General features: G+C 37.9%; 1 protein-coding gene and 1 pseudogene across 1 annotated transcript; both read left to right on the forward strand.

Moving 5' to 3' along the window:
• Window positions 1–337: 337 nt before the first annotated feature.
• REXO2 (RNA exonuclease 2) lies at window positions 338–10,981 on the forward strand. Its single transcript, XM_055273215.2, has 7 exons — window positions 338–651; window positions 1,631–1,714; window positions 4,856–4,933; window positions 5,541–5,652; window positions 6,982–7,090; window positions 8,524–8,577; window positions 10,546–10,981. Exons 1-7 carry the CDS (start codon window positions 505–507, stop codon window positions 10,673–10,675), a joined length of 714 nt encoding a protein of 237 aa, XP_055129190.1. The 5' UTR covers window positions 338–504; the 3' UTR covers window positions 10,676–10,981.
• A 1,877-nt stretch (window positions 10,982–12,858) lies between these two features.
• LOC129478574 (nocturnin-like) lies at window positions 12,859–24,237 on the forward strand (annotated as a pseudogene).
• Window positions 24,238–24,799: the final 562 nt, after the last annotated feature.

Raw genomic sequence — 24,799 nt, forward strand, 5'->3', positions numbered from 1 at the left:
CCCCCAAAAGCACACTGCCTCTTGGTCCCAAATAAATGAAAATATCCAGTTTGTGGAATAGAGGGGCAGGTAAGTAAAAAAAGAAAAAGAAATGCAAAGAAGGAAAGACAGACATGAAAAAAATGTCATACATAGATAATCAGATCTTTTCCAACCAACTAAAGTTAAGAGTTCTTTTTTAACTGCGCGGTTACAGCTAACCAAAACTCAGGAAATAACTCCTGGAAGCAAACAAACTTAGCAGTGAAAAACAAGCGCGTCCAGTAACACCCGAAAAACACGTGGCGGGGGTGGGGCATCCGCTCGCAACCGCAGGTGAGACTCTAAGTCCCATCATTCCCTTCGGCAGCCAAGCCAGGCTGTTGAGGGCGAGCCGGCGCACCGCAAGCTGGGACGTGTGGTTTCAGCTCGTGCACCTCCCCGCGGGTTTGCGACGTTTAGCGACTATTGCGCCTGCGCCAGCGCCGGCTGCGCGACTGGAGCCGTGGCTGCTGGTCCCGGGTGATGCTAGGCGGCTCCCTGGGCTCCAGGCTGTTGCGGGGTGTAGGTGGGAGTCGCGGACGGTTCGGGGCGCGAGGTGTCCGCGAAGGTGGCGCAGCCATGGCGGCAGGGGAGAGCATGGCTCAGCGGATGGTCTGGGTGGACCTGGAGGTGAGTGAGGTCGTCGGGGGGCTTGGGGAGGCGAGTGAGATTTCGCGCGTGGAACCGAGGAGCCGAGCCCGTCCTGGGAGAGCGGCGGGGGTCTGGGTCCCAGGTGTGGCAGGTGAGGGCGGCCGGTCAGGGGCAGTGCAGGGCAAGTCCGGAGGCAGGAGTCCTGCGGGTGTTGGGCGCCGTGCTGCGCTGTAGGGCTTCTTTCCACAAGGGAGGAGTCCTCCGTGTGGCTTCCTCTCCTGCCTACCCCTCCGCCCAGATGTGGACTTTTCCTAACGCTCTGGCGTCTCTGGGCTTGGGTCACTGGAGTGAGGGCGGGGGCAGCGGCTCTGTTCCCAGCCTCCCCCAACTAAATCCTTAAAGGACCCCAGGTCGTTAGAGGCAGACGGGACTCCGGAGATGACTCAGCCTTACCCCTCATTCCATAAGTGAGAACATTGAGGCCCACAGAAAGGATTCAACCCATTTAAGGTCGTGCTGTTAGTGAGAGTCTGAGTTGGGACCTGAACCCAGTTCCTATCCCTTCAGGCTTTCCATGCCCGAAACAAGGGCTCCTCCCTCCGTTGAGCCTCAGTTTATATGAAGTGAGGATAATAACAGTAGTTTTTCCATTAGATTGTGAAGATCAGGTGGTGTAATTAATGTGAAAACTTTGTAAACTCTGCAGAGACGTGGTGGTGGTAGTTACCCAACTCTTCCAAAATTGAGTGATGTCAGCACTCAGTTTTACTTACTTTGCATCTGTCCCGGAGTAGAATCTCAGTGCTTGACAAATAGCAGGCCCTTGGTAAATGTTTGTTGAATAAACGAGGACTCCTGTTTAGTACCTTCAGTAGTTGCCCGAGGAGCATTCTTCTCTTCTGTTTCGGCTATGGATTACAAGCTGACTATGTTTGAGGGAATTCTTGTTAAGTAAACTTGGATAAAGGAGGCCAGAATGATGGCTTTGTGTGTGTTATATATTTATTTTTAATTGCAGATGACAGGATTGGACATTGAGAAGGACCAGATTATTGAGATGGCCTGTCTGATAACTGACTCTGATCTCAACATTTTGGCTGAAGTACGTGATGCCAAGTAATACAGTCATACTTTTTAAAGGGCACTGGAAATACAACCATCATTTTTGCAGCTTCTTTATTTAAAAAATAAGAAAGTTGAGGTCTATATGGGTTAAGGTAATGTGCTAGGTCATGGTGGTACTAGAACCAAAGTAATCCATCTCACAGCCTAGTGAAAAATTAATTAAAAATTAAACATTTTTTAATTAACCATGCCAGAAATTTACAGAAACATAAATTCTGTCATTTACTGAGAGCTTACTGTATGTCAAGTACAGTTTCTGTGTGCTTTATATGTCTTTGTTCTTAGTTCTCACAGCAACTGTAAGTTAGTTATTGTTAGAATGCTCATTTGATAGATGAGGACGCTTGAGCATAGAGATGTTGGGTAATTTGTCTGAGGCCCCAGTGGCTATTTATTGGGGGAGCCAATAGTTCAACTCAGGCTGTCTCAGTAAGGTGCTTCTAACAAGTAGAACAGCCAGCTGTCCTCCCATCAGATTTGGTGACTCGTGCCAATGTTTGCGTCTTTATATCATAACCTTGACTTTAACTTGACTCCATATTTACAGTTCTGCGTTTTCAACTAGGACGTGTGATTCTTCTAGATCAGTATTAAGATTTTAGAATTTCTGTTAATGCACACCCGTAAAGTGTTCTCTTGTTGACAGATTGGGCATGATTAAGGTTTTTGCGTGCTACTTCCAACTGAAACATTTAGCAAAACAAATAAAACACACCTGCTGCATTTCAACCACTCATGAAACATTTAATAAGGATGTGACACCATCTGGTAGGGGGTGAAATCCCTGACCCTGAATAATTCTGTTTTATACTGTCAGCAGTATTCACAGCCAGAAACTCCAGAATAGGAATAAAGTAGGGATATTCGTGGAAAAGAGAGTCTTGTTAAAATAAGTTCCTAGAGGGTAGCATTGATACGTTACTGGCACTGGATAAATTTCGTAAATCTGCAGTTAACACTTTTGTTTGTTTTGCTGTGTAGGTAAAAGAGGTGAGGACGTATTTCTAGATGAATGACTGCGTTTGTGGAGTACCAGGGTTATCCTCCCCACATATCAGCTGTAGGAAAATCATGAGACTTTGTATTTCTCATCATAACAACTTTTTTTGACTTTGTATAAATAAAGCCCTGAGTTTTAGATTTGGTTGTTTTTTTCTGTTACTTGGGATTTACTGGAGATGAATAGTGAAGAGAAGTGTCTTTATTTTACCAGCCAAACTTACCCTTGGCTGAAGAAGAGTGTTTCCTTTAGACTGTTGATATAATGTGAAATACTGACAGTTTAATGGACCGGTAGGTTGATATGTACCCTGGAGGAAATTTGGGTATGTATTCACACAGCTGCAGATGAATGCAGCATTTGTAAATGGACTAAGTCAGATGAGGATAAAGATGTTAAAAAAAAAAAAAAAGCTTAGGGGCTATCAGTTCTGCAGTATGTTTTATTCTTTTATAAGAGTCTGAGAAAAATGTTTTATGCTGGTAGAAGAGCAGGCATCCTACTCTGAAAATTTTTCTGTAGGTGTGGTCCCTTGGCTTGCTAAATTGGGATCTAGAATAGGTATCTAGCATTAGATCTGTAGTAGTTTGATTTTTCCATCATTGTTAGTATTTTTTTTTAATAGTATGAGTATTTTTTTTCATTTTCATAGGTTTGGGTTTTCTTTTTCCTTCGTGACTATCATAAAACATCTGTTATCCGAGCAAAATTTTTTGTTTCTTCGCAGAGATTGCCAACACCAGTTTTCTTGTTTGGCTAAACCTCCTTTTTAGTAGTAGGATATCAGGCGTATTTTAATTAAATTCTAGCCATTTCTTTCAGTGATTGTGAACTGTTTTTACCACCTTAGTAGTAATAATACCTTGGATTTATAGAATACTTTTCTACCAGAGAGTTCGAAGCGCTCATATCTATAATTTCTTTTATCCTGTTAACATTTCTATGAGGGAAGGGGTACAGTTTATTATTATCACTATCTTACAGAGGGAGAAGCTAAGGTGACTTGCTTTAATGCCATAGCTACTGTTAACTGCCAGGACTTATCTGAGAGACTCACACTTGGATGTTCTATGAAATGGAGCTGAGAATTTGAGGGCTACTTTGTGTTTTGGATATCAACAATGACCTCTTTAAATTTTTTTTTAAATATAAAAATACTGTTAAACAGTGTAACTATCCAAAGTATGTGTGTAGTAAACTACTGGATTTTTGTCCTGTTCTATTGCTCCTTCTTACTGCAAGTTTATGTATTGTCTTGATATTTTGTATGCTTATAGAAATGCGTTTTCTTTTTAAAACAAGTGTAAATGAAATCATACCTGTACATATATGGTTTTGCAATTGTTTTTTTCCTCTGCAATATAGATACCTTTTTTTTTTTTTTTTAAGAGATAGAGTCTCACCCTGTCACCCAGGCTGGAGTACAGTGGCATGTAGCTCACTGTAACCTCGAACTCCTGGGTTCAAGTAATCTTCCTGCCTCAGCCTCCTGAGAAGCTAGGACTGTAGGGGTGTGCCACCAGGCCCACCTAATTTTTTTTTTTTTTTTTTTAATTTTGTAGAAATGAGGTCTTGCTATGTTGCCTGGACTGGTCTTGAACTACTGGCCTCAAGTGATCCTCCCACCTCGGCCTCCCAGAGTGCTGGGATTACCATGCTTGGCCTAGACACTTTTCAAAATGAACTCATAATCAAGGGTTGACAGACTTTTCTGGAAAGGGCAAGTTATTAAATTGTTTAGGCTTTGAGTGCAGTCACATTTTCTTGTCATATGTTCTTTTTTTTTTTTTAACAATCTTTTACAAATGTAAAAATCATTCTTAGCTTTCTAGCTATTAAAAAAATAGCTGAAGTGTGGGGCCATAGTTTGCTAACCCTTGATAGATATCTGTGTCATCTATTTGTAGGATTTGAGTTTTCAGTGGTGTGTATGTGTTGGTGTGTTCTATTTTGCCTTAATGAACAGTGCTGGAATGAAGGAGGAACACTTTTAAAGTATCCTTATCTCTTACTTTCTTTGATATGTATATTTAGTCCTTAAAACAGCTTAAACTTTCCCTCTGAAAGTAAGGTTATTCCTGTTGGTTCTTGGTGACTGATGGCGTTTCCCATCCACAGGGTCCTAACCTGATTATAAAACAACCAGATGAGTTGCTGGACAGCATGTCAGATTGGTGTAAGGAGCATCACGGGAAGGTAACATTACCAAATAACAGGATTGCTGCTTTGGGGATCAGTAACAAGCTTTTTGCTCCCACACCTGAATCCGGTACCATTGTTGGATGGTATTTTAAAAAGGCTTAGAGAAGATTGCACGGCAAGCCTGGGAAACTGCTTGCTTGTTTACTTTTCATCTTTGGGACCTCTCGAGATCATCTTCTCCTGAATGTCCTCTTTTTTTTCTCTCCTACATTCAGTCTGTCGCGAACGCATTGTGGATTGTCAAGTATTACTCAAGTCAGTCTTTTGGATAAGGTTAGACATCAACTTTCAGAGAAGGGGGATTGCTGCTCTCCTGTTAATAGTTGTTTCTTCCCAGAGGTTAATATCCTTGGACTTTGAACACCATCTTTTTTGACTGTGGACATGCCGTTAACAGTCAGGATCATAACTAAGTTGGCTTGGATTCTTTAAGAAAAAAAAATGGTGCAAAGATGGCAGTTGCAATTTGAACTTGAGCTCTAAAAAGGGTTTATTTGTGGTTATATTTGCCCATTTTAAAAGTGCAGTTTCATTTCTGGATGCCTTTGAAAACTGACTTCACATGTGTTTTTGGTGGGGGGCTGGGGATTCTCTCTTGCAGTCTGGCCTTACCAAGGCAGTGAAGGAGAGTACAATTACATTGCAGCAGGCAGAGTATGAATTTCTGTCCTTTGTACGACAGCAGACTCCTCCAGGGCTCTGTCCACTTGCAGGTAAAATCCAATCCTATGTATATCTTATAGTCTTCCATATGTAGTGGTTCAAGAGACTGCAGTTCCAGAAAGACCAGCTGAGCCCATCCATGTCTTCCACTTAACCCTGCTTTGGGTTACACATCTTAACTTTTCTGTTCAAGTTTCTTTGTGTAGTTTATAGCATGAGTATTGGGAAAATGCCCTGAAACCTGACGTGAGATCTGGGAAACACAAACTTACTCAATAAAAATTTCTCCCATATTTTTATGATGGAAAAATTTCACATGCACAGAGGAGTGGATTTAGTAATTGTTAACCTTGTGTCATGTTTGTTTTATCTATTTTTTGTTGGACATTTTAAAGGAAATTGCAGGCATCAGGACACTTCATTCCTAAATACTTCATCAAAACTCCTAAGAATAAAGACATTTTCTTATGTAATACAATGTCATTGCATTGAAGATAATTAAACATTATTCAGTATCATATGATATCTAGTCCACAGTAGATGTTCCCCAAAATATTTGTTTTTGAACCAGGATTCAGTCAAGGCTCGTGCATTTCATTTAGTTATATTTCTTTAGTCTCTTAATGTAAAAGTTTCCACCTATTATTTTTCCCCTGTGACATTGACTTACCCTCTAAAGAGACCAGGCCTGTTCTACCAGCATTTTTAAAGGGGTGACATTGCCAGAGGGAAGTTCATGTTTCTCTGAAGGTATATGTGCCTTTGTATATGTAAGTCGATGTGGTAGCTAATACTGTTCTTAAACATTTTTAAAAATAAGTTTTGGCATTTAGTACTAGAGCATATATTGTGTAAATGTTTCCGCCAGCCAATGTGGCTGATATCTATTTTAAAGGTCTCATTTAAAATTTAGTGTTTTTAGTATAAGTTACTTTTTGGAAACATAAATATGCATATGATTTGTTTAAAAATTTGGATTGTAAATAAAGGTTTATCTACCTATGTGATTCAGTTAAATTTTTAGTGTTAGTGGTATGAATTTTGTGACACTGGGAGAAAGTTTGCATATCTGGTATGACCTTAAAAGGTAACAAATAGATTTGTGCATTACATCAAGCATGTGGAATGATAGATTTGTCCTTCTGTTCATGAGAGGTCATTTACAAATTTATAATGAGCTAAACTGACTAAGTACTTGGAAATCTGTACTTGTAAGCTAATCACATTTACCCAAACCTGTTTTAGAAATATAGAGGTGCTTTTAGGAATTGTTTGAATTTTAAAAAATCATCTCCATTTCAAATACATTTTATGAATTTTGATATCCTGTTGTATACTACTAGAAATATAGAGACGCAGTATGCTTCGTGTCTTTCTAGGAAATTCAGTTCATGAAGATAAGAAGTTTCTTGACAAATACATGCCCCAGTTCATGAAACATCTTCATTATAGAATAATTGATGTGAGCACTGTTAAAGAACTGTGCAGGTAAGGGCTATATTTGGGATCCATTAAATTACCTCATTTAGCATGTTTTAATTGAGAATTTGTGGAAAGTAATTGGATAGAGCTGTAGAACTAAGGCTGCCAAGTGGGTTCATATCTTCCTCATCCCATTCTTGCTTGTATAGGACCTTAACTTATCCTGGACTGGTGAGAATTGGGAGAAACAATGTCAGACATGTTCCCAGTAAATTAGCCAATGCCTGGCACAAAATAAGTGCTCAATACGTTTTCTGGATTGATTAATATTATATGGAAGTCTTCTGACTGGGAGCATATAGATGAAAAACTCTTAAGTACTTTAGAAAGTAGTACATTGACATATGTGTAAAAAACACACCCTAAAAATATACTCTATGATGACTTCTATAGTGAAAATGTGCATATGGACTACTGAGGTCACAAGGGACGCAGCATCTAACTGCTGGAGCAAGAGGAAGAGGAATGGGGAGTCAGAGAAACCTTTACGTAGCAAGGAAATAGCTTTGAAATTGAGATGTGAAGAAGAATGGAAGTCTTCCAGGCATTTTATTGAGGAGGGAGCATTCAGAGAGAGCAGACAGAAGTATAAGAATGTGAGGGAGCAGGAAGCTAAGGCAAAATGTGTTAAATGAATCCCAAACCATTCATTAATGTTGGAGTGCAAAGCATGAGGTTGGAGAAAGTGGGAGGTGGTTCTAGGGCCTCAAGGGCTTGCATGCCATGCCAGTGAAGTTCACTATGATCTTGCAAGGAATGGGGTTTCTTTGAGAAAGTGTAGGTAGAAGAGTGAGTGATACGATCGTTCTGATTTGAAGGTGGCAAGAAAAGTGGTAGAGAGATAGAAAGGAGCCTTTTCTGCCATCTTGGAGAGAAGAATGAACTGGAGAAAGGGCAGGGCATGGAAATGAGGGGCTTGTATGATAAAAATGTGAGAGGGTCAGTTGACACTCAGTGTTCGAATGAGGTAGTGTGAAAAGGAAGAGGTATAATGTGATTCCGATGTTTCTAGTTTGAGCAGCTTTGGTGGATGATGGCAGTGTTCAAATAAAAAGGAGAAGAGGAAGAGTAGATATGGTGGATGGGGCAGGGGAGGTGCTGAGGATGGTGGGTGTGTTTTGATATATGTTGAATTAGAAGTGTCTGGTAGATTTTTAGATGGAGATATCTAGTGGGCAGTTGCATATCCATGACAGAAACTCTAGGGAGGGCTGGGCTGGATTTCCAGATTTAGCAGTCTTATACACTGATAAGCTTGCTCATAGAAAGTATATAGAAGAAAGAGAGGAGAGGGTGGAAGATAGAGGCCCCGGCAAAGAAGCAACTTGAGAATCATGACTCAAATGCCATTTTCAATGTTAATTGATTACTTGAAGGAGGTAATCGTTCAGTGTATTTGAGACAGCTTCCTTTGAGAGTTCCATTTCTGCTGTGTGTAGACGCTGGTATCCAGAAGAGTATGAATTTGCACCAAAGAAGGCTGCTTCTCATAGGTAAGTTTGAGTTCTACCAAGCGTTTTTCCAGTCTGACACACACTAACTCCCAAATTCCTGACTGCTTGAAATAATGTCCCTTAACTCTTTTTTCTCAGGGAAAAGATAAAGTTCAACTAGCATAAACATAACATTCTTTTACTGTTAGGAATTATGGTCAGGATTCCAGCGTTCCATTCTGAGAGGGTTATGTAGCCTTTGTTGCTGTTTTAAAACTCTTAGATAGCTTGGTTTATAGGTATAATGAAACAATCTGTAATCTTTCTAGTAATGAGCCGTGTTAACTTTCTTCCCACAGAGGATATGGACTTGCAGCCTTTTGAAATTAGAACACTTTTTGTGTGCAATTGTGTAATATAGTTGCCTACTTTGACACTTGTTATAGTTTTTCTGATTGTTTCTCTTATGTCTGTAGCCTTAGGTACAAGTAGACAAGGAATTTAAAGATCTTGTATATTTATGTGTCCCATACTGGTTCTTTTCTTTTTGATTTTGTAGTCTTTCAGGAGAAACATGAAACCTGGTGGGAAGTTTAGCAGCTGGATTCTAAGAGTAGCACTTATTAAACCATTTACTGAACCCCTACAATGTACCTTGCACAGTTGTAGGCAAATAGAGAAAGACCAATCCCTAAAGAGTCTGGCATTCTTACGTTATTTTATTGAGTGTATGTAGACTGTAGCACAGACATACAGGCCTAGACTACCTTATCTGAAACAGCTGGGGTATGTTTTGGATTTCAGAATTTTTCAGATTTTAGAAAGGTGATACTACATCTGTATTGTTTATTATCTTGTAGCATCCCTAACAAGGTTTGAGAAGCAGCCCATAATAAAACACATAGGTATTCTGCAGTGAAACGTGTATATTCACACCAAATGGCATAACTAATGATGACTGTCAATAGCCTCACATTAAGATTGCTCAGGTTTTGCTACATAATAGGTTATGTAAGTACTGTGGGTTTTCAGGTATGTTTTGGATTTCAGTTTTGTGGATAAGCGATTGTGTGCCTTTATTTAGCCAGAGGCTATAATTTTGGCAGCTTCAGCTCTGACATATATCCAAGTCCTGGGAAGAAAGCAGATGGTTGCCTTAGCCACACAAATAATTGTCATAAAACTCTTGCACTAAAATTTGTGCAGGGAATTCTCTAGAAGTGGCCCTTGGCCCATGATTCAGAGCTTATTGATTTACTTGCACACTGTTCTAATAATCTTGGTTACCTGATTTCTCAGACTACAACAGATGAGAAACAACATGTTCGAAGAAAAGAAAGGCTCTTAGATGGAGGCAGGCTGCCACTGATTATAGCACAAATCACCATGAGAGAGGAGGTAGATCCTCTGGTATGGTTAGGTACTGTTTGATAATTGATGTTTATTATGATGACTGAGTCATGACTACGTTCAAGTATGTCAGTCTATTTTGTTCAGGGACGTCATCAAGTATTGGGCAGTGTTTCTCAAACTGTGTTCCATGAGCTGTTTATAAGTATTCTACAAATGTGGTCGATTAAGTTTTAGAAATACTAAAATTTATTAATTTTAGAAAATGAATATGTTAGAAATATAGGACAGCTTCCTTTTGGGAATTCATAATACACATTAGTATATTAAATGCTTTGCAACTTTTTACTTCAGTAAAAAGTTTAATCTAGTTTTTCCTAAACTTATTTGACCGTGGAATTATTTTTTCTCCCTGTGGAACATGTCACCATCTTATGGAACAATTCGGGAAACTTTAATCTTTTATATTTTACACATTTTTTTGTCAGAAGTTTTTTAAAAAACAAAACATTTAAAGAAAATTGCTTTTCTGAAATGTTCTACTTTTGATGATGCTAGACAGTGACATTCACAGTAGCACCCATTGTTCTTAAGTCATTTTTTAAAAGTTGTACTTTTAAAATGATTTTCATCTCCTGGTTTTGGACAGTTCATTCATTGTGGTATGTTTGCTTATAGGGCACTTGATGACATTAGTGAAAGCATCAAAGAGCTTCAGTTTTACCGAAATAACATCTTCAAGAAGAAAATAGATGAAAAGAAGAGGAAAATTATAGAAAATGGGGAAAATGAGAAGACCGTGAGTTGATGCCAGTTGTCATGCTGCCACTACATAGCTATCTGGAGGCAACTTCTGGTGGTTTTTTTTTTTCTCACGCTGATGGCTTGGCAGAGCACCTTCGGTTAACTTGCATCTCCAGATTGATTACTCAAGCAGACAGCACGCGAAATACTATTTTTCTCCTAATATGCTGTTTCCATTATGACACAGCAGCTCCTTTGTAAGTACCAGGTCATGTCCATCCCTTGGTACATATATGCATTTGCTTTTAAACCATTTCTTTTGTTTAAATAAATAAATAAGTAAATAAAGCTAGTTCTATTGAAATGCAAACCTTTTTGTACCATCTATTCTTTAGTAGTTTAATCATTGGGAAAAGATGGCTTTTTCTTTTTTAAGTGGTATGGCTAATGTTTAAACTCTTGTAATGCAATTAGGAATGGGTTAATAAGTTCATGTCAAACAGGAAGTGAATATGTTTTGCTTTAGAATAACCGCGGATAAATTTAAAGAAGCAGATGTTGGCTCGTTGTTAGAGTTAGTTATTGAATTAACAGCACTGGACTAGGCTACTCTGCTACATTCAGGAAATTCAATTCAGACGGATTCTGTAACTAAGGTTTATTGCAAGTAATAATTAGGGCTTATTTGTATGCACAGCAGTGACTGCATGGTTTACAGAATGTAAATAGCTTGTTGCCCTAGTTCTAATGGTCAGTAAGTAGCTGAGAAAGGATTTCAATTCGAACATACTAATTCCTAAGTTTACATATTCTAGACCACAGTACTAAGGTGATTTCCTAGCCAGAGTGTGCAATAGAATCATCTGTAGAACACATCTCATTGCTTTGTGCACTTCATTCTGACAAATTCCCCTTGAAGACAAATCAGAATTGGGAAAGGCCCACAGGTTACTTTCCTTTCCTTGAGAACCACTAGGTGAGAAGACTTCTGTGGTGATGTCAAATTACATTTCTATTCTGTTACAGATATGAATATGGTAGCGTGATCCTGATGTGTGATAGTTACAGATAGATCACTAGCTAGTAGATCAGAATAACCCCATAATATTTTCATCTGAGTAACATTTTAACATGTACTAAGTTGTGTTACCTATACTATAGCTGTATCAGTGGAGAGAGGGATTGTAGTGTAACTTTTTCCAAATGAGTGAATTAAGACTGAAATTCATGAGTCTACTAAGAATGAATTTATGAAAACATAAGTCTGCTGATCTTTTTGACCACTTCTTTCTGGAATGGCATGGGTTTTCGCTCATGCACCAACTTCAGTGGCTTGGAAGGCAGGATTGGGTGGTACGGTTGACCCTTGGACAACACAGGTTTGAACTGCAGAGGTCTACTTACATGCAGATTTTCTTCTGCTTCTGCCACTTCCGGGACAGCAAGACCAACGCCTCCCCTTTCTCCTTCTCAGTCCACTAATGTAAAGATCATGAGGATGAAAACCTTTATGATGACCCACTTCCACTTAATGAATAGTAAATTTATTTTCTCTTCCTTAAGATTTTCTTAACATTTTCTTTTCTGAGAGCTTACTTTTATTGTAAGAGTGTAACATATATATTGTTCCTTATGTTTGTATAAAAAACATATTATCTATTACATATAACATACAAAATCTATGTTAATTGACTATTTATATTATCAGTAAAGCTTCTGGTCAGTAGTAGGCTATTAGTAGTTAAGTTTTGCGGGAGTCAAAAATTATACACAGATTTTTGCCTGCACAAAGGTTTGGCACCCCAACCCCCATGTTGTTCAGGGGTCAACTGTAGTTAAGAACAGGGCTCTTGAATCAAACTCTTAATTCAAGTTCAGGCTCCTGACATACTGAGTGACTTTGGCAAGTTGCTTTTCTAAGTCTCAGTTTCCGTATCTGTAAAATGAGGTTAATAACGTTACTTAATGAATTGTTGTTAGAATTAATTTAAATGCTATTCATACAGTTCTGAGCTCAGCACAGTGAGCATCTTGTAATGATAGCTAATGAATATTGGTAATAGAGGGTACTATGATTAGTTATGAGGCTGGAGGCACTATCTTAAATCAGCGTTCACTTAATGCCTATGACTGCCTACATTGTGCTGAGGACTGTAGTAAACTTCACTAATGGTGTGACCTTGACTTGGTTTAGTGTTTCCAACTAAATTTGGCAAAAGGGTCTCTGCCCTTACTTGGCTTTCAGGAATGTTAAATTCTAATGTGATGATAGATAAGAAAACACTGGGCTTAAGAAAGGTTCGTAGGAACCAGATACTGCTATTAATGCCTCAAGGTTTCTTCCACACAGCTAGCTGGTTTATTCACCAGTTTAACTGTTCAAGCCAGTTTAAAAATTTTTAACTCCTGGTGTTACTGCTTTAATGCTGTCTTCTGTATCTTAATTGTGTAGCTAATTCTATTGTCCTTTAATGGAGCTTGTGTTGAATTTTAAGAAAATAACTGGCAGCCTGTGAGTTAAGCAAAACCAGTCTAGTACAGGTATATATGAAGACATGCTGGTTCAGTGATTAGTTCATTATTTTTAAGTTAAGTTTAAATTTGTAGTGCTGGTATTTAGGATTTCACAGGGGATTCCTGAAGCTATGAAGTAATTTCTGTGAAATGAACTGCAGTGCAAATTGGTTTAAATAGAACTACAGCTTGAAAAATGATCAGTATATTTGCTTAGTAGAGCTTGCCATTCTAGTGCTCTTGGGAGGCCTCTCATTTGGTGGTTCGTTCTGTGCAGTAATTGTCCTGCAAGCTATGTTCTTAGGATCGTCCAGATGTATTTCCCCCCATTAAACTCAAGGTGAATGAATCAGTACAGATGCATTTTGACTTACAGTGGGGTTACATCCCAGCAAACCCATTGTAAGTTGAAACTATTAAGTAAAAAATGCATTTAATAAATTCAGCCTACCAAACATGTTAGCCTAGCCTACCTTAAATGTGCTCAGATCACTTACATTAGCCTATAGTTGGGCAAAATCATCTTAACAGAAAGCCTATTTTATAATAAAGTGTTGAATATATCATGTAACTTAATACTGTAAAGAAGGTGAAAAGCAGAACCGTTGTATGGGTAGTCGAAGTACGATTGAAATAGTATGAGCAGACTGGTGCTCTCGCCAAGACACTGAACAGCAGTGCTGCCTCCTGCACCCAGAGTGTTTGCTATTACCTGACCTAGAACATCTGGAGCCCATAGATCCTGAAGAGCAGCTTTTTGAGGAATGCAGGGCTGTCCTGGATACTTAACCTCCCTGGTTCCAGAGAGGTTTTGTGGATCTGGGGACAGACCCCAGTAACTACCTACCTGTTAAAGAGTCATGCAATGGAACAACTTCGACCAAGCTCTTGGAAAGACAAAGAAAACTTTGTACAATGCCGTGTTGAAGCACTCAAGTGAGAAGAAAGGAAGCTTCTCACGCTAGAAGAAATCCTATTCTACCAGCCTGATATATTGTGCTTCCAAGAGGTAGAACAGTATTTTGAAACCTTCCAACCACTCCTCAGGAGGCTGGGTTATCAAGGCACATTTTTTTTCCCCCAAGCCCTGGTCATCTTGTCTAGGTACAGAACACAGCAGTGGACCAGACAGCTGTGCCTAATTTTTCCTCCAAAACCAAATCAAGGTAGTGAACAGTGCCAATATTAGGCTGATGGCCATGACATTGAAAACGAATCAGGTGGCCATTGCACAGTTCCTAGAGTGCAAGGAGTCAGACCAACAGTTCTGCATCGGTGTCACCCATGTAAAAGCACACACTGGCTGGGAGTGATTTTGATCAGCTCAAGGCTGTGACCTTCAGAACCTGCAAAATGTCACTCAAGGGCCAAGATTCCCCTTGTTGTTTGAGGGGACTTCAATGCAGAACCAACACAAGAGGCCTAGAAACACTTTGCCTCCCCCAGCCTCAACCTGAATAGTGCCTACAAGCCCCTGAGTGCTGGTGGGCAGTCAGAACCCCTATATACTGGCAGGAAGATCTGGACCCCAGGGGAGGGCAGGCACACCCTGGATTACATCTGGTATTCTAAACATGCTCTAAATGTAAGGTCAGCTCTTGATCTGCTCACCAAAGAACAGATTGGATCCAACTGGCTACTGTCCTTCAGACCACTGGTCTCTGGTGTGTGACTTCAGATTTAATGAGGAATCTGATGGACTTATATTAACACTTGTTTTTGTCTTTTTAATCACAAGAGTCTTAACCAGGGATGTTTCAGGAAACTGAAATAGGATAAGAAGTTGCCTAATGAAGGATAGAAACATGGGAAGTTTTTGTCATTTCACTTTTTATATTTCTAGCATGCCCTTGGGAAAGGATCCCATTAGTTCACAAATCTATAGCAAAAAGGTTTTTGCTTTTGCACTCCAGTTTTGGCTTGTATTGTTTTATTTTCCTTAGCATTACATTTTGATTGCTTAAGGGCATTAAATTGGCTTGTTTTAGCTGGGCACAGTGGCTCATGCCTGTAATTCCAGCACTGTGAGAGGCTGAGGTGGGAGGACTGCTTGAGGCCAGGAGTTTTAGACCAACCTGGGCAACATAGCAAGAGCTTGTCTCTATTTCTTAAATACATAAATAATTAAGAAAAAATGGCTAATTTTGAAGCTTTTTCAGTTTGAGGATGCTATAAAAACTCAGAATTGCTTGAATCCTCCATAATTAATAAGTATATAGGAGCAGTTTCTCTAGATAGCATGTCAAGGTATTCGTGAGTTAAAGAAATGTCAACAAGGCCAGGTGTGGTGGCTCATGCCTGTAATCCCAGCACTTTGGGAGGCCAAGGCGGGAGGATCACGAGGTCAAGAGATTGAGACCATCCTGGCCAACATGGTGAAACCCCGTCTGTACTAAAAATACAAAAAATTAGCTGGACGTGGTGGTGCAGGCCTGTAGTCTCAGCTACTCGGGTGACTGAGGCAGGAGAATCGCTTGAACCTGGGAGGTGGAGGTTGCAGTGAGCCAAGATGGGGCCACTGCACTCCAGCCTGGCGACAGAGCAAGACTCCATCTCAAAAAAAAAAAAAAAAAAAAAAAAAAAAAAGTCAACAAGATATGCATGGAGATATTTAAAAAAAAATTCACATAAAATTAAGTAACAAATTATAGCATTATGAACTTTTTAGAACCATGCAAGACACAAATTATAGAGAAAGTAGTTTTTGATAATTTTCTTAAAGCTTAAAAATATTTTCATTTGGGCTTTAATAAAATGTGTACAAAGAACTATTTAGCCTGAAGGGGGTTTTGTTTGTTATTTAGGTGTAAGTAAGTATCGGGTCTCCTTCATACATTATAAATAGTCTTTGCTGTGCCTTCATGTTCCCCATTATTGTATTTCTCGAAGAGATTACAATTAGTTTTCAATTTAAACACTGTTAGTATCTAAGCTTTTTCACTGGAATAATATTGGTATACACTTGAGGTCACTCAACGTCATCATTATTGGAATGTGCTTCTCACAATAGGTTATTTACAAGCTGAATGTGGTAGTGGCTAAGAAAGTCAGTAGGACTACTTTTCAGTGATGGGAAACTTTCTGGAAAGCCTGTTTGTTAATGGGCTGTCATTGACATTTCCTAAGATAGCCAGATACTGTGGTTCCAAACATCTACAAAAGAGAATGTAAAAAGTTAGAAAGGTAACGTAGAATTCTCTCCCGTTGGTAATAAAAGTGGTAAAGATAACAGTTGAAGCCTCTTTCAAACAAAATTACCTATTGGTATTAAATTGATAAATATTTTAACCCATGAGTCATAAATACTTAAAATTAATAAATGGTCTCTTAAAGCTAAAAAAAGAAACAGAAAAGTCGTAAGTCAAACTGTAAGTTGGGGACCGTATGTCCTTTCCTGATAGTCTAAAGTCAGTGTTCTTTGAGTGCTCTTAGCCATGGTACTGAGTATGTGGGCAAGAAAGATCTCCATTTTTTTAGCAGTTTAGCCATAGGAGAGGAGAATGAATCCTGAGACACCTGTGTTTTCTCATTTACAAAACAATATATCTCTGTTAAGAAACCAGCTTACAAATTTAAAGGGAAATTGATAGTTTGCTTTGCGTGAACTGCTGTTCTTGTATGTGTATGCCTTGAAGAACAAATAATAGTCGTAATGTTCAAGTGCAGTTTTGTCATATTGATTGCTTTGTCGTAGTGCATGAATGTCCCAGGTTCACTCAAATGCTGTAACATTTTGAAAAATTAAGTAGCAGGGACAATGGAAAATTGGTTGTTGCAAGGATAAGCCTTATGTAGCAGATTGATGAGGGCAAAAACTGTTCTATTTCATATCTGCTTATGAGGACAAAGGCTGTTATGTTCTATATCTGCTGATGAGGACAAAAGTTATTATGCTAGGTATCTATTGATAAATACAATTGTCCCTTGGTATCCATGGGGGATTGGTTCCAGGACCTCCTGCAGATACCCAAATCCATGGATGCTGAATTCCTTGATATAAAATGGTGTAGTATTTACATAAAACCTAAGCACATCCTCCTGGATACTTTAAATCATTTCTAGATTAGTTATTGTATAATAACAAGTACAATATAAATGCTATGTAAATAGTTGTGTTAATGTATTGTTTAGGGAATAATGACAAGGAAAAAAGTGTACATATTCAGTACAGACACAATTTTTTAGAAAAATATTTTTGATCCACAAATGGTTGAAGCCACGGATGTGGAACCCGCAGGTATAGAGGGCCAGCTGTATGCTGAATGTCTATTGTGAAAATTAGTTGAGTTTTAATTATTTGAACAAAGCATTTAATTTTATGTGGCTCATAGTGAAGTATAGATAGCCATGGTAGTAAAATAAATGAAGAATTCTTCTCTGGTTGAGCAATTTTCTATTGTGTAAAGGACTGCTGTGGCTTCAAAATTTCTTTATCTCTATAAAAACAACCCCCAAAATTAACTGGGCATAGTGCGCTTGTAGTCCCAGCTATCAGGAGGCTGAGGTGAGAAGATCACTTGAGCCTGGGAGGCTGAGGCAAGAAGATTTCCTGAGCCCAGGAGGTCAAGGCTGCAGTGAGACATGATTGCCCTGCTGCACTCCAGCTTGGGTAATAGAGTGAGACATTGTTTCAAAGAAAAAAAAAATCGTGGGGGGATTGTAAGTTTTCATTCCACTAGAACACAAGCATTTCACAGTTGACATGTCAAGTTGAATGCACAGGACCTGAGACAGCTTGGTCTTCAGGGTAATTTAATCAGTTTAGCAATTTAATCACCCAGGTTATACCACTGGCTAGGCTACAGCAAACAAGTCTGTGGAGCAGGTGCTCCAAGAGTGTGGAACAAAATATGTTATTGTACAAATGAAAGCGTACTGTGAGCAGCCTGCAGAATCCTTGGGGATCCAGGATAAGAAACATGATTTTGGTTATATGACAGTGTAACTATACTTAATGTGACTGCACTGTACCCTTAAAAATGACAAAAAGGTAAATTTATGTGATGTGTATTTTATCACATACACACCCATACATGTGCACACACAAAGGTGCATAATTTTCCATGATCCATTTTCAGAATGATTCTGTTTTAGGACCAATATGTAATGGGACCAGCTTGGAGGAACTGAACTCTGGGACCCTTGCTTGTGCCCTTAGGAAGAGTAAATTCCTTTTGTTTCTCAACGTGGAGTAACAGGAAGTGGACAATTTAGGGAGGTGCTTTCTTTTCTGTCATCATCAAAGTTGTATAAGGAATTGCAGTTTTGGTTTACAGATAAAGGAAATTTAACAAATTAATACGTTTTAGGAGCATGTTGCCTTCTTACCTCCACATTTAGTCATGAAATGGGGAAAGAGATGCTGCTGAATTCTGAGTTAGGTGTACTCCTTGGATAATCTAAATTAATAGGCCCATGTAGGTTGCCTTGGAACCTAGCCCTGTTTTGTTTCTGTGGAAAAACTTCCATTTTGAATTCCACTTAAACAGCTTACAATTCATACTGAGCAATAGAATTGTTAAATTAGAGACTGCATGCAGTTTTATACTTTCACTCATCTTGGTTATACTATCTTTCCCCAAATCATTTGTTTTTCTTATGCATTTTCTTATCTTTACCCTCCTATGGGCTCTAAGATACCTTGTTAGATCATTCTACCTTATTCTGTCATCAAATTTTTTTGTGAAAATGATAGCCCAATCATTTTGTTTATAAGTAACAGCTAGCAGACAATTTCAGAATTGAAGGATAGCATAGATCTTAAGGACACTATGAAGAAAAATCTTAGCTTCGCTAAAGTGGAATAGGAGCAAAGGTTGCCACTGTTCAGCTATTTTTGTTGAAATATGAGCTTCCAGAAATGTGGGACTGGCATTACATGCCTCAGGGCCAACTCTTCCTAGAAAACCTTGTTCCTTCTTTAGGCCATCAATATTTGTTTAACACAGCTTTGGGTTTTGTGAATAGTACATTTTTTTAAACATTATTTGGGTACTCTCTAGAAGTTGCCAACCTTTATTTTGCCAAATACGGATGTTAAAAACACCACCTGCTATCCCCATCATTTCATAAAAGAAAAGACATTTTAAAACACAAAGGACAGAATTTCATAATAAAGGACAGGCACTTTAAATTGAATACATTTAGTGTTGTGAAAAATTCAGTTATGTCTGTATTTTCTACATAAAAATCCAATAATGTTCTTTAAATTGATTTAAAAACACTCAGACTTCATCTGGGGCATATATCAGTCCCTCTGTTGGAGTTTGGGACTCTGGTGTATTTATGCCTGGGACTTTTGTCTGAAACCCTCTCCTGCAGCATCAGAAGAGAGAGAGAAATGACATGCTATACTACTAAAATTATTCTTGTTTTGCAAGTTATTAAATGAAAGCACTTCAGAAATCTCGAAAAAAGCCTTGTAGAATCTAGTTTAATAAAATTATACGGTCTGTTAATGATCAGAGCATTAATGAAGATACCTTGTTCATGTGTTTCACACTACTGCTGACTTTATACAGTCTTTCTAGGAATGCTGCAGATTCTTTGGTTATTTGACCTTTGGTTTTCCACTTTTGATGTTCTGAAGTGGTTAATTGTGACCTTTAGCCATGAAGTCTGATGTTCAAACATTGCTTTTCTGAGGATGGATGGGGAGAAGGAACAGGTATGAGTTTTAAAATTATTTTAGAGTTTCAGATATTATCTGAAAATTTTATAAATAATTTTATTTGAATTAAATCCTAAATCTAGTTTAGGTTTGAATAATATAGATATGTGTTTCCTGTGGTTAATACCAGTTTTTTGAGAAAAGCATGACATATGCTTTTATACACTGAGTTACTGAAAGACTCTTGGAAATGGGATGTTGTAGACAATTGATTTTTAAAAAGTTCTCAAGTTATATGGGAGAATGGTCCATGCTTTGGAAATTTCTTCTTTGAAAATATATAGCTTAAACTACTTAAGTGGGATAGCACACACCCAAATTTCTGCAGAATTAAATTAGATATTATTTGATAGAAAATTTTTGATTAAGAATTCATTGTTTTACTTAATTCATACTTATTGAGGATTCTAGTTTGTGTTGAGTATTGTAAAAATTAGGGATCTAGCAAGGACTTAGACATATCCCTACCCTCATAGAGTTTATGTTCTAATGAGCAAGCTAGACAATACATAAGTAAATAAAGAATTGTGATATGAAACAGAAAGATGCTGTGGGAAAGACAAATGATGGTGGGTGCTGAGGAGGAGAAAGGCTACTTTAAAATGGATGGTTAGCGCAGGTGCCTTGATAAGGTGACAGTGTAGTCCAGGAACATGGGAAGAAGGCTGTAGGAGGCACAGAGAACAATGGCCTTGTGGTAGCGAATAACTTAGTGTATTCTTGGAACTATCAGAAAATCAACTTGGATGAAGCATGGTGAGCTAAGAAAGGGGACACGCTAGGCTCTAATAGGGCCCTAGTAAATGTTCGCTTAGTGAATGAGTAAATAGATGAGTGAAAGATTTTTACAGTCTTAATTCTGGCCAGTACTTATTGCAGATAAAGAGTAATGATCAATCAGGGATAGATATCATTGAGGGTGATGGGCCAACTGGTCAACTCAGAGACTCTAGAGCAGCATCTCAGTTGGTGCCTAAATTTTAGGCTTCATGCTACAGGCCCAGAAGTTTGATTTCAGTATATCAACAGTGGTCTAATCCCTTGAGGAGGAACTTATTCCAACCAAACACACAGGGACTGATGTGTTAATTCAGAATGCTGATCAATTTACATTGAGATCTTATTTTCTAATGACCAAAATACCATATTAATGTATGTTGTAGGGAGCATTCCTTTTTCCAGCGTGAGGGCACTGGCAAATTGAATTAGTAACCAGAAGCCCACTCAGTAAATTTAGAAGAGGATCAAGATCTTTGGGAGTATTTTGTGTGGGTCAAGTTGATGCTGGATGAAATATCCTTGCTCCACAGTGAAGAATAATATTACAAGTGCATGTATTTTTTTGTAGGTCATTTTTTTCTGATTATAAAATAACAGGTGAATACCTTAGAAAACAATTCTGCACAGAGAAGACCATTGTTAATATTTGTAGTTCTCTACATCAAGATCATGAAGATAATTTATATAAACTTTTATTTGCTTTTTATTTTACTTTTGCTTTTCACGTTTTGGTTTTAATACATCTGAAGTCCACATTTGGAGATTATGTGAGGTAAGGATCCAACTTAATATTTTCCAGGGAGTATACCAATTTTCCTATCCCCATTTCCAAAATATTTATCCTTTCTCCACTGGCTTGTGATATGACCTGTATCATACACCAGGTTTTCATATGGGTCTCTTTCTCAGCTTTTAAATTCTATTCCATTAGTCTTTGATCATATGCTACTGTTTTTCTTATTGTGATTTTTGTACTATGCCTTAATTTTTTAATAATGCCTTTTAGTTGGATGGTAATTATCTTGGGTTTTCTATGTGGATTATCAGGTCAGCTTCAAATAATGAACACACTCTCTTCTCTTCCAATTGTTTTAACTTGTTTCTTCTTCTTGTCTTATATTAGCCAGAATGTCATATAGTATATTGAGCAGTAGCTATGGTGGTGGCGTTTTTATCTTACTGGACTTAAAAAGAAGTACATCAAAAGTTTCTCCCTTAATTATGATGTTTGCTATAGGGCATTGATAGATAGCCTTCAAAAAGTTAAGAAAGTTCTTTTCTTTCTAGCCTTCAAGGTTAAAAAGTTTTTAAAAATCTTAATTGAATGTGAACTTTATCAAATGCCTTTCTTATGTCTATTGAAATAATCGTGTATTTTCTTCTTTAATACATTCCTGTGGTGAAATATGTTAATAGGTTTTCTGATATTAAATTATCTTTGCATTTCTAGAATAAAACCTAATAAGTATTATTAGTGTTATTTTTCTCAAACACCTGATTGGATTCTGTTAGCTCATATTTTATTGAGTGGATTTCCTTCTATGTTTGTTAGTGAAATTGGCCTATAATTTTCTTTGCTGTCCTCATCAGATAGTTTTAAAGATTGTACCAAACTGAAAAATGAATTGGGTAGTTTCCACAATTTTTCTAATTTTGGCTAAATTTATATAACATAGAAATACTCTGTTTCAGTTCAGTGGGACTCCCTGTAAGATCATTGGGTAACACTATTTCAATTTTTCATGGTTGTCTATTCAAGTTTCCTATTTTATGTTATGCTAATTTTATTGGTAATATAGTTTTTCATTCTATTTATTGTAGGTTTTCAAAAATATTTGGCTATAGGCGTTTTATAATAAAACTACTTTTAAAGTCTTTATTATAGCTATAATTTGTTCCCTTATTTAAGTATATTTTGTTTGCTTGCATTCTATTTTTATTTTGTTAAACTGTTATTTCCTGAGGTTATCAGCAATAGTCTTTTTCTAGAAGAAGCTTCTGATAGTATTAACCTTTTTTTTTCTATACCATTCCATTATTTTTTCTTGGGTTCTATCTTTTCTTATTTTCTTTCTTTTTGTTTCTTTGGGTGTACTCTGTCTCTTGCTTATGTCTTCAGTTGTGCTTAGTTATTTTTCAGCTTTTCCTATTTTCTAATACATGTATTGAGAACTAATAATTTCCCTCTAACAAACTTGTCCTAATGAGCTTACACATAGAGCACTGTCTCCACGAAGTTGAAGTTAAACCTTCTTTTCAGGCACATGATAAAGAATTACAACAAATATTAGAAAATTGGAATCATTCAATGTTATGAGAACAATGCAATTAAGCTACAACTCAACAATTAAAGAGTAACTTGAAAAATTTTATATGGTTTCAAATAAAATTCAGGTCATAAATCAATTTAAATAGAAATTAGAAAATATTTTAAATTGAAGGATCATGGAAATGCTACAGATAAAAACTTTTAGGGTGCAGCTAAACAGGACTTTGAGGGAAAATTATAGCTATAAATCCTATATTAGGAAGGAATAAAAGTGAAGAGAATGTTAAAGTCATGAGCAAAAATTAATGAAATAGAAAATGAATATTCAGTAGAGCATGTTCAGTAGAGAATAGCAAGTAAGCTAAAAGGAATAATAAAACTGAAACTTTTGGCAAGATGGCTCAGGGAAAAAGAAGACGTATAGCCAGTATCAGGAATGAAAAACATTCAAGTGCTGCAAACAGGGAAAAGATAAGAAAATAATGTGAACGACCGGGCGCGGTGGCTCACGCTTGTAATCCCAGCACTTTGGGAGGCCGAGGCGGGCGAATCACGAGGTCAGGAGATCGAGACCACGGTGAAACCCCGTCTCTACTAAAAATACAAAAAATTAGCTGGGCGTGGTGACGGGCACCTGTAGTCCCGCTACTCGGAGAGGCTGAGGCAGGAGAATGGCGTGAACCCGGGAGGCGGAGCTTGCAGTGAGCCGAGATTGTGCCACTGCACTCTAGCCTGGGCGACAGAGCGAGACTCCATCTCAAAAAAAAAAAAAAAAAAAAATGTGAACAACACATAACATCAGGCTACAGTATGACAACCATTTCATACCTATTCCAATGTCAAAAATCAAAGGTTTGACAGTACCAAGAGTTGGAGAGGATGTGAATCAGTCGTATCACACAGTTTGTTGGTGGGAATGTACATTGATGCCGCCATTTTATGTGACAGTTTAGCATGATCTTAATAGTTAACCATTTGTATGCTCATCTGCCAAGCACGTCCACCTCTAGGTTCAGGAGAAACTTGAAAATATATGCTAGGAGAAATGTACAAAAAGTTTATAGCAGCATTATTTGATAAAGCAGAAACCTGGAAATGATTCAGATGCCCATGGACAGGGGAATGGATAAAGCACATTCTCAAGTGAATATTATATGGCTACAAAATGATTGAACAATATCTATATTCAAAAATTCTACTACATAAAATTGAATGAAATAATTAAGTTCCAAAAGGTCAAATATGCTTAATATTCGTGAAATAATTAAGTTCCAAAAGGTCAAATATGCTTAATATTCAAAGAGCAACTTAAACTAAGCCACATACTCTTCAGGAATATATCTATATCTGTGTGCATATCTATTATTTATAGAGAGACATAGATATGAGTGATTGCAAGATTCAGGAAATATTTTGAGTGTGGGAGGTGGGGGATGGGATGGAGGGAAGATCACATAGCTGTATAAAAATGTCAGTTTTCTAGTTCCTATATTGGGTTCACAGTGTTTATTATTAAAAAAAAAAAAAGATGGCTTATATGAACCAATGATCGGAGTGTTACAAAGCAAGGATTTTGAGGCCGGGCATAGTGGCTCATGCCTGTAATCTCAGCACTTTGAGAGGCCGAGGCAGGCGGATCACCTGAGTTCAGGAGTTTGAGACCAGGCCTGGCCAACATGGCGAAACCCCATCTCTACTAAAAATACAAAAATTATCTGGGTGTGGTGGTGCGTGCCTGTAATCCCAGCTACTCGTGAGGCTGAGGTAGGAGAACTGCTTGAACCCAGGAGGTGGAGGTTGCAGTGAGCTGTGATTGGGCCACTGCATTCCAGCCTGGGAGACAGAGTGAGACTCCATCTCAAAAAAAAAAAAAGGATTTTGAACTCAATAAATATTAAAACATCAAATTAACATATTAACATTCTAAGGGAGAAAAATCATATGATCATCTTAAT

This window comes from Symphalangus syndactylus, chromosome 3 (assembly GCF_028878055.3).
Source record: "Symphalangus syndactylus isolate Jambi chromosome 3, NHGRI_mSymSyn1-v2.1_pri, whole genome shotgun sequence".
NCBI classification, from domain to species: domain Eukaryota; kingdom Metazoa; phylum Chordata; class Mammalia; order Primates; family Hylobatidae; genus Symphalangus; species Symphalangus syndactylus.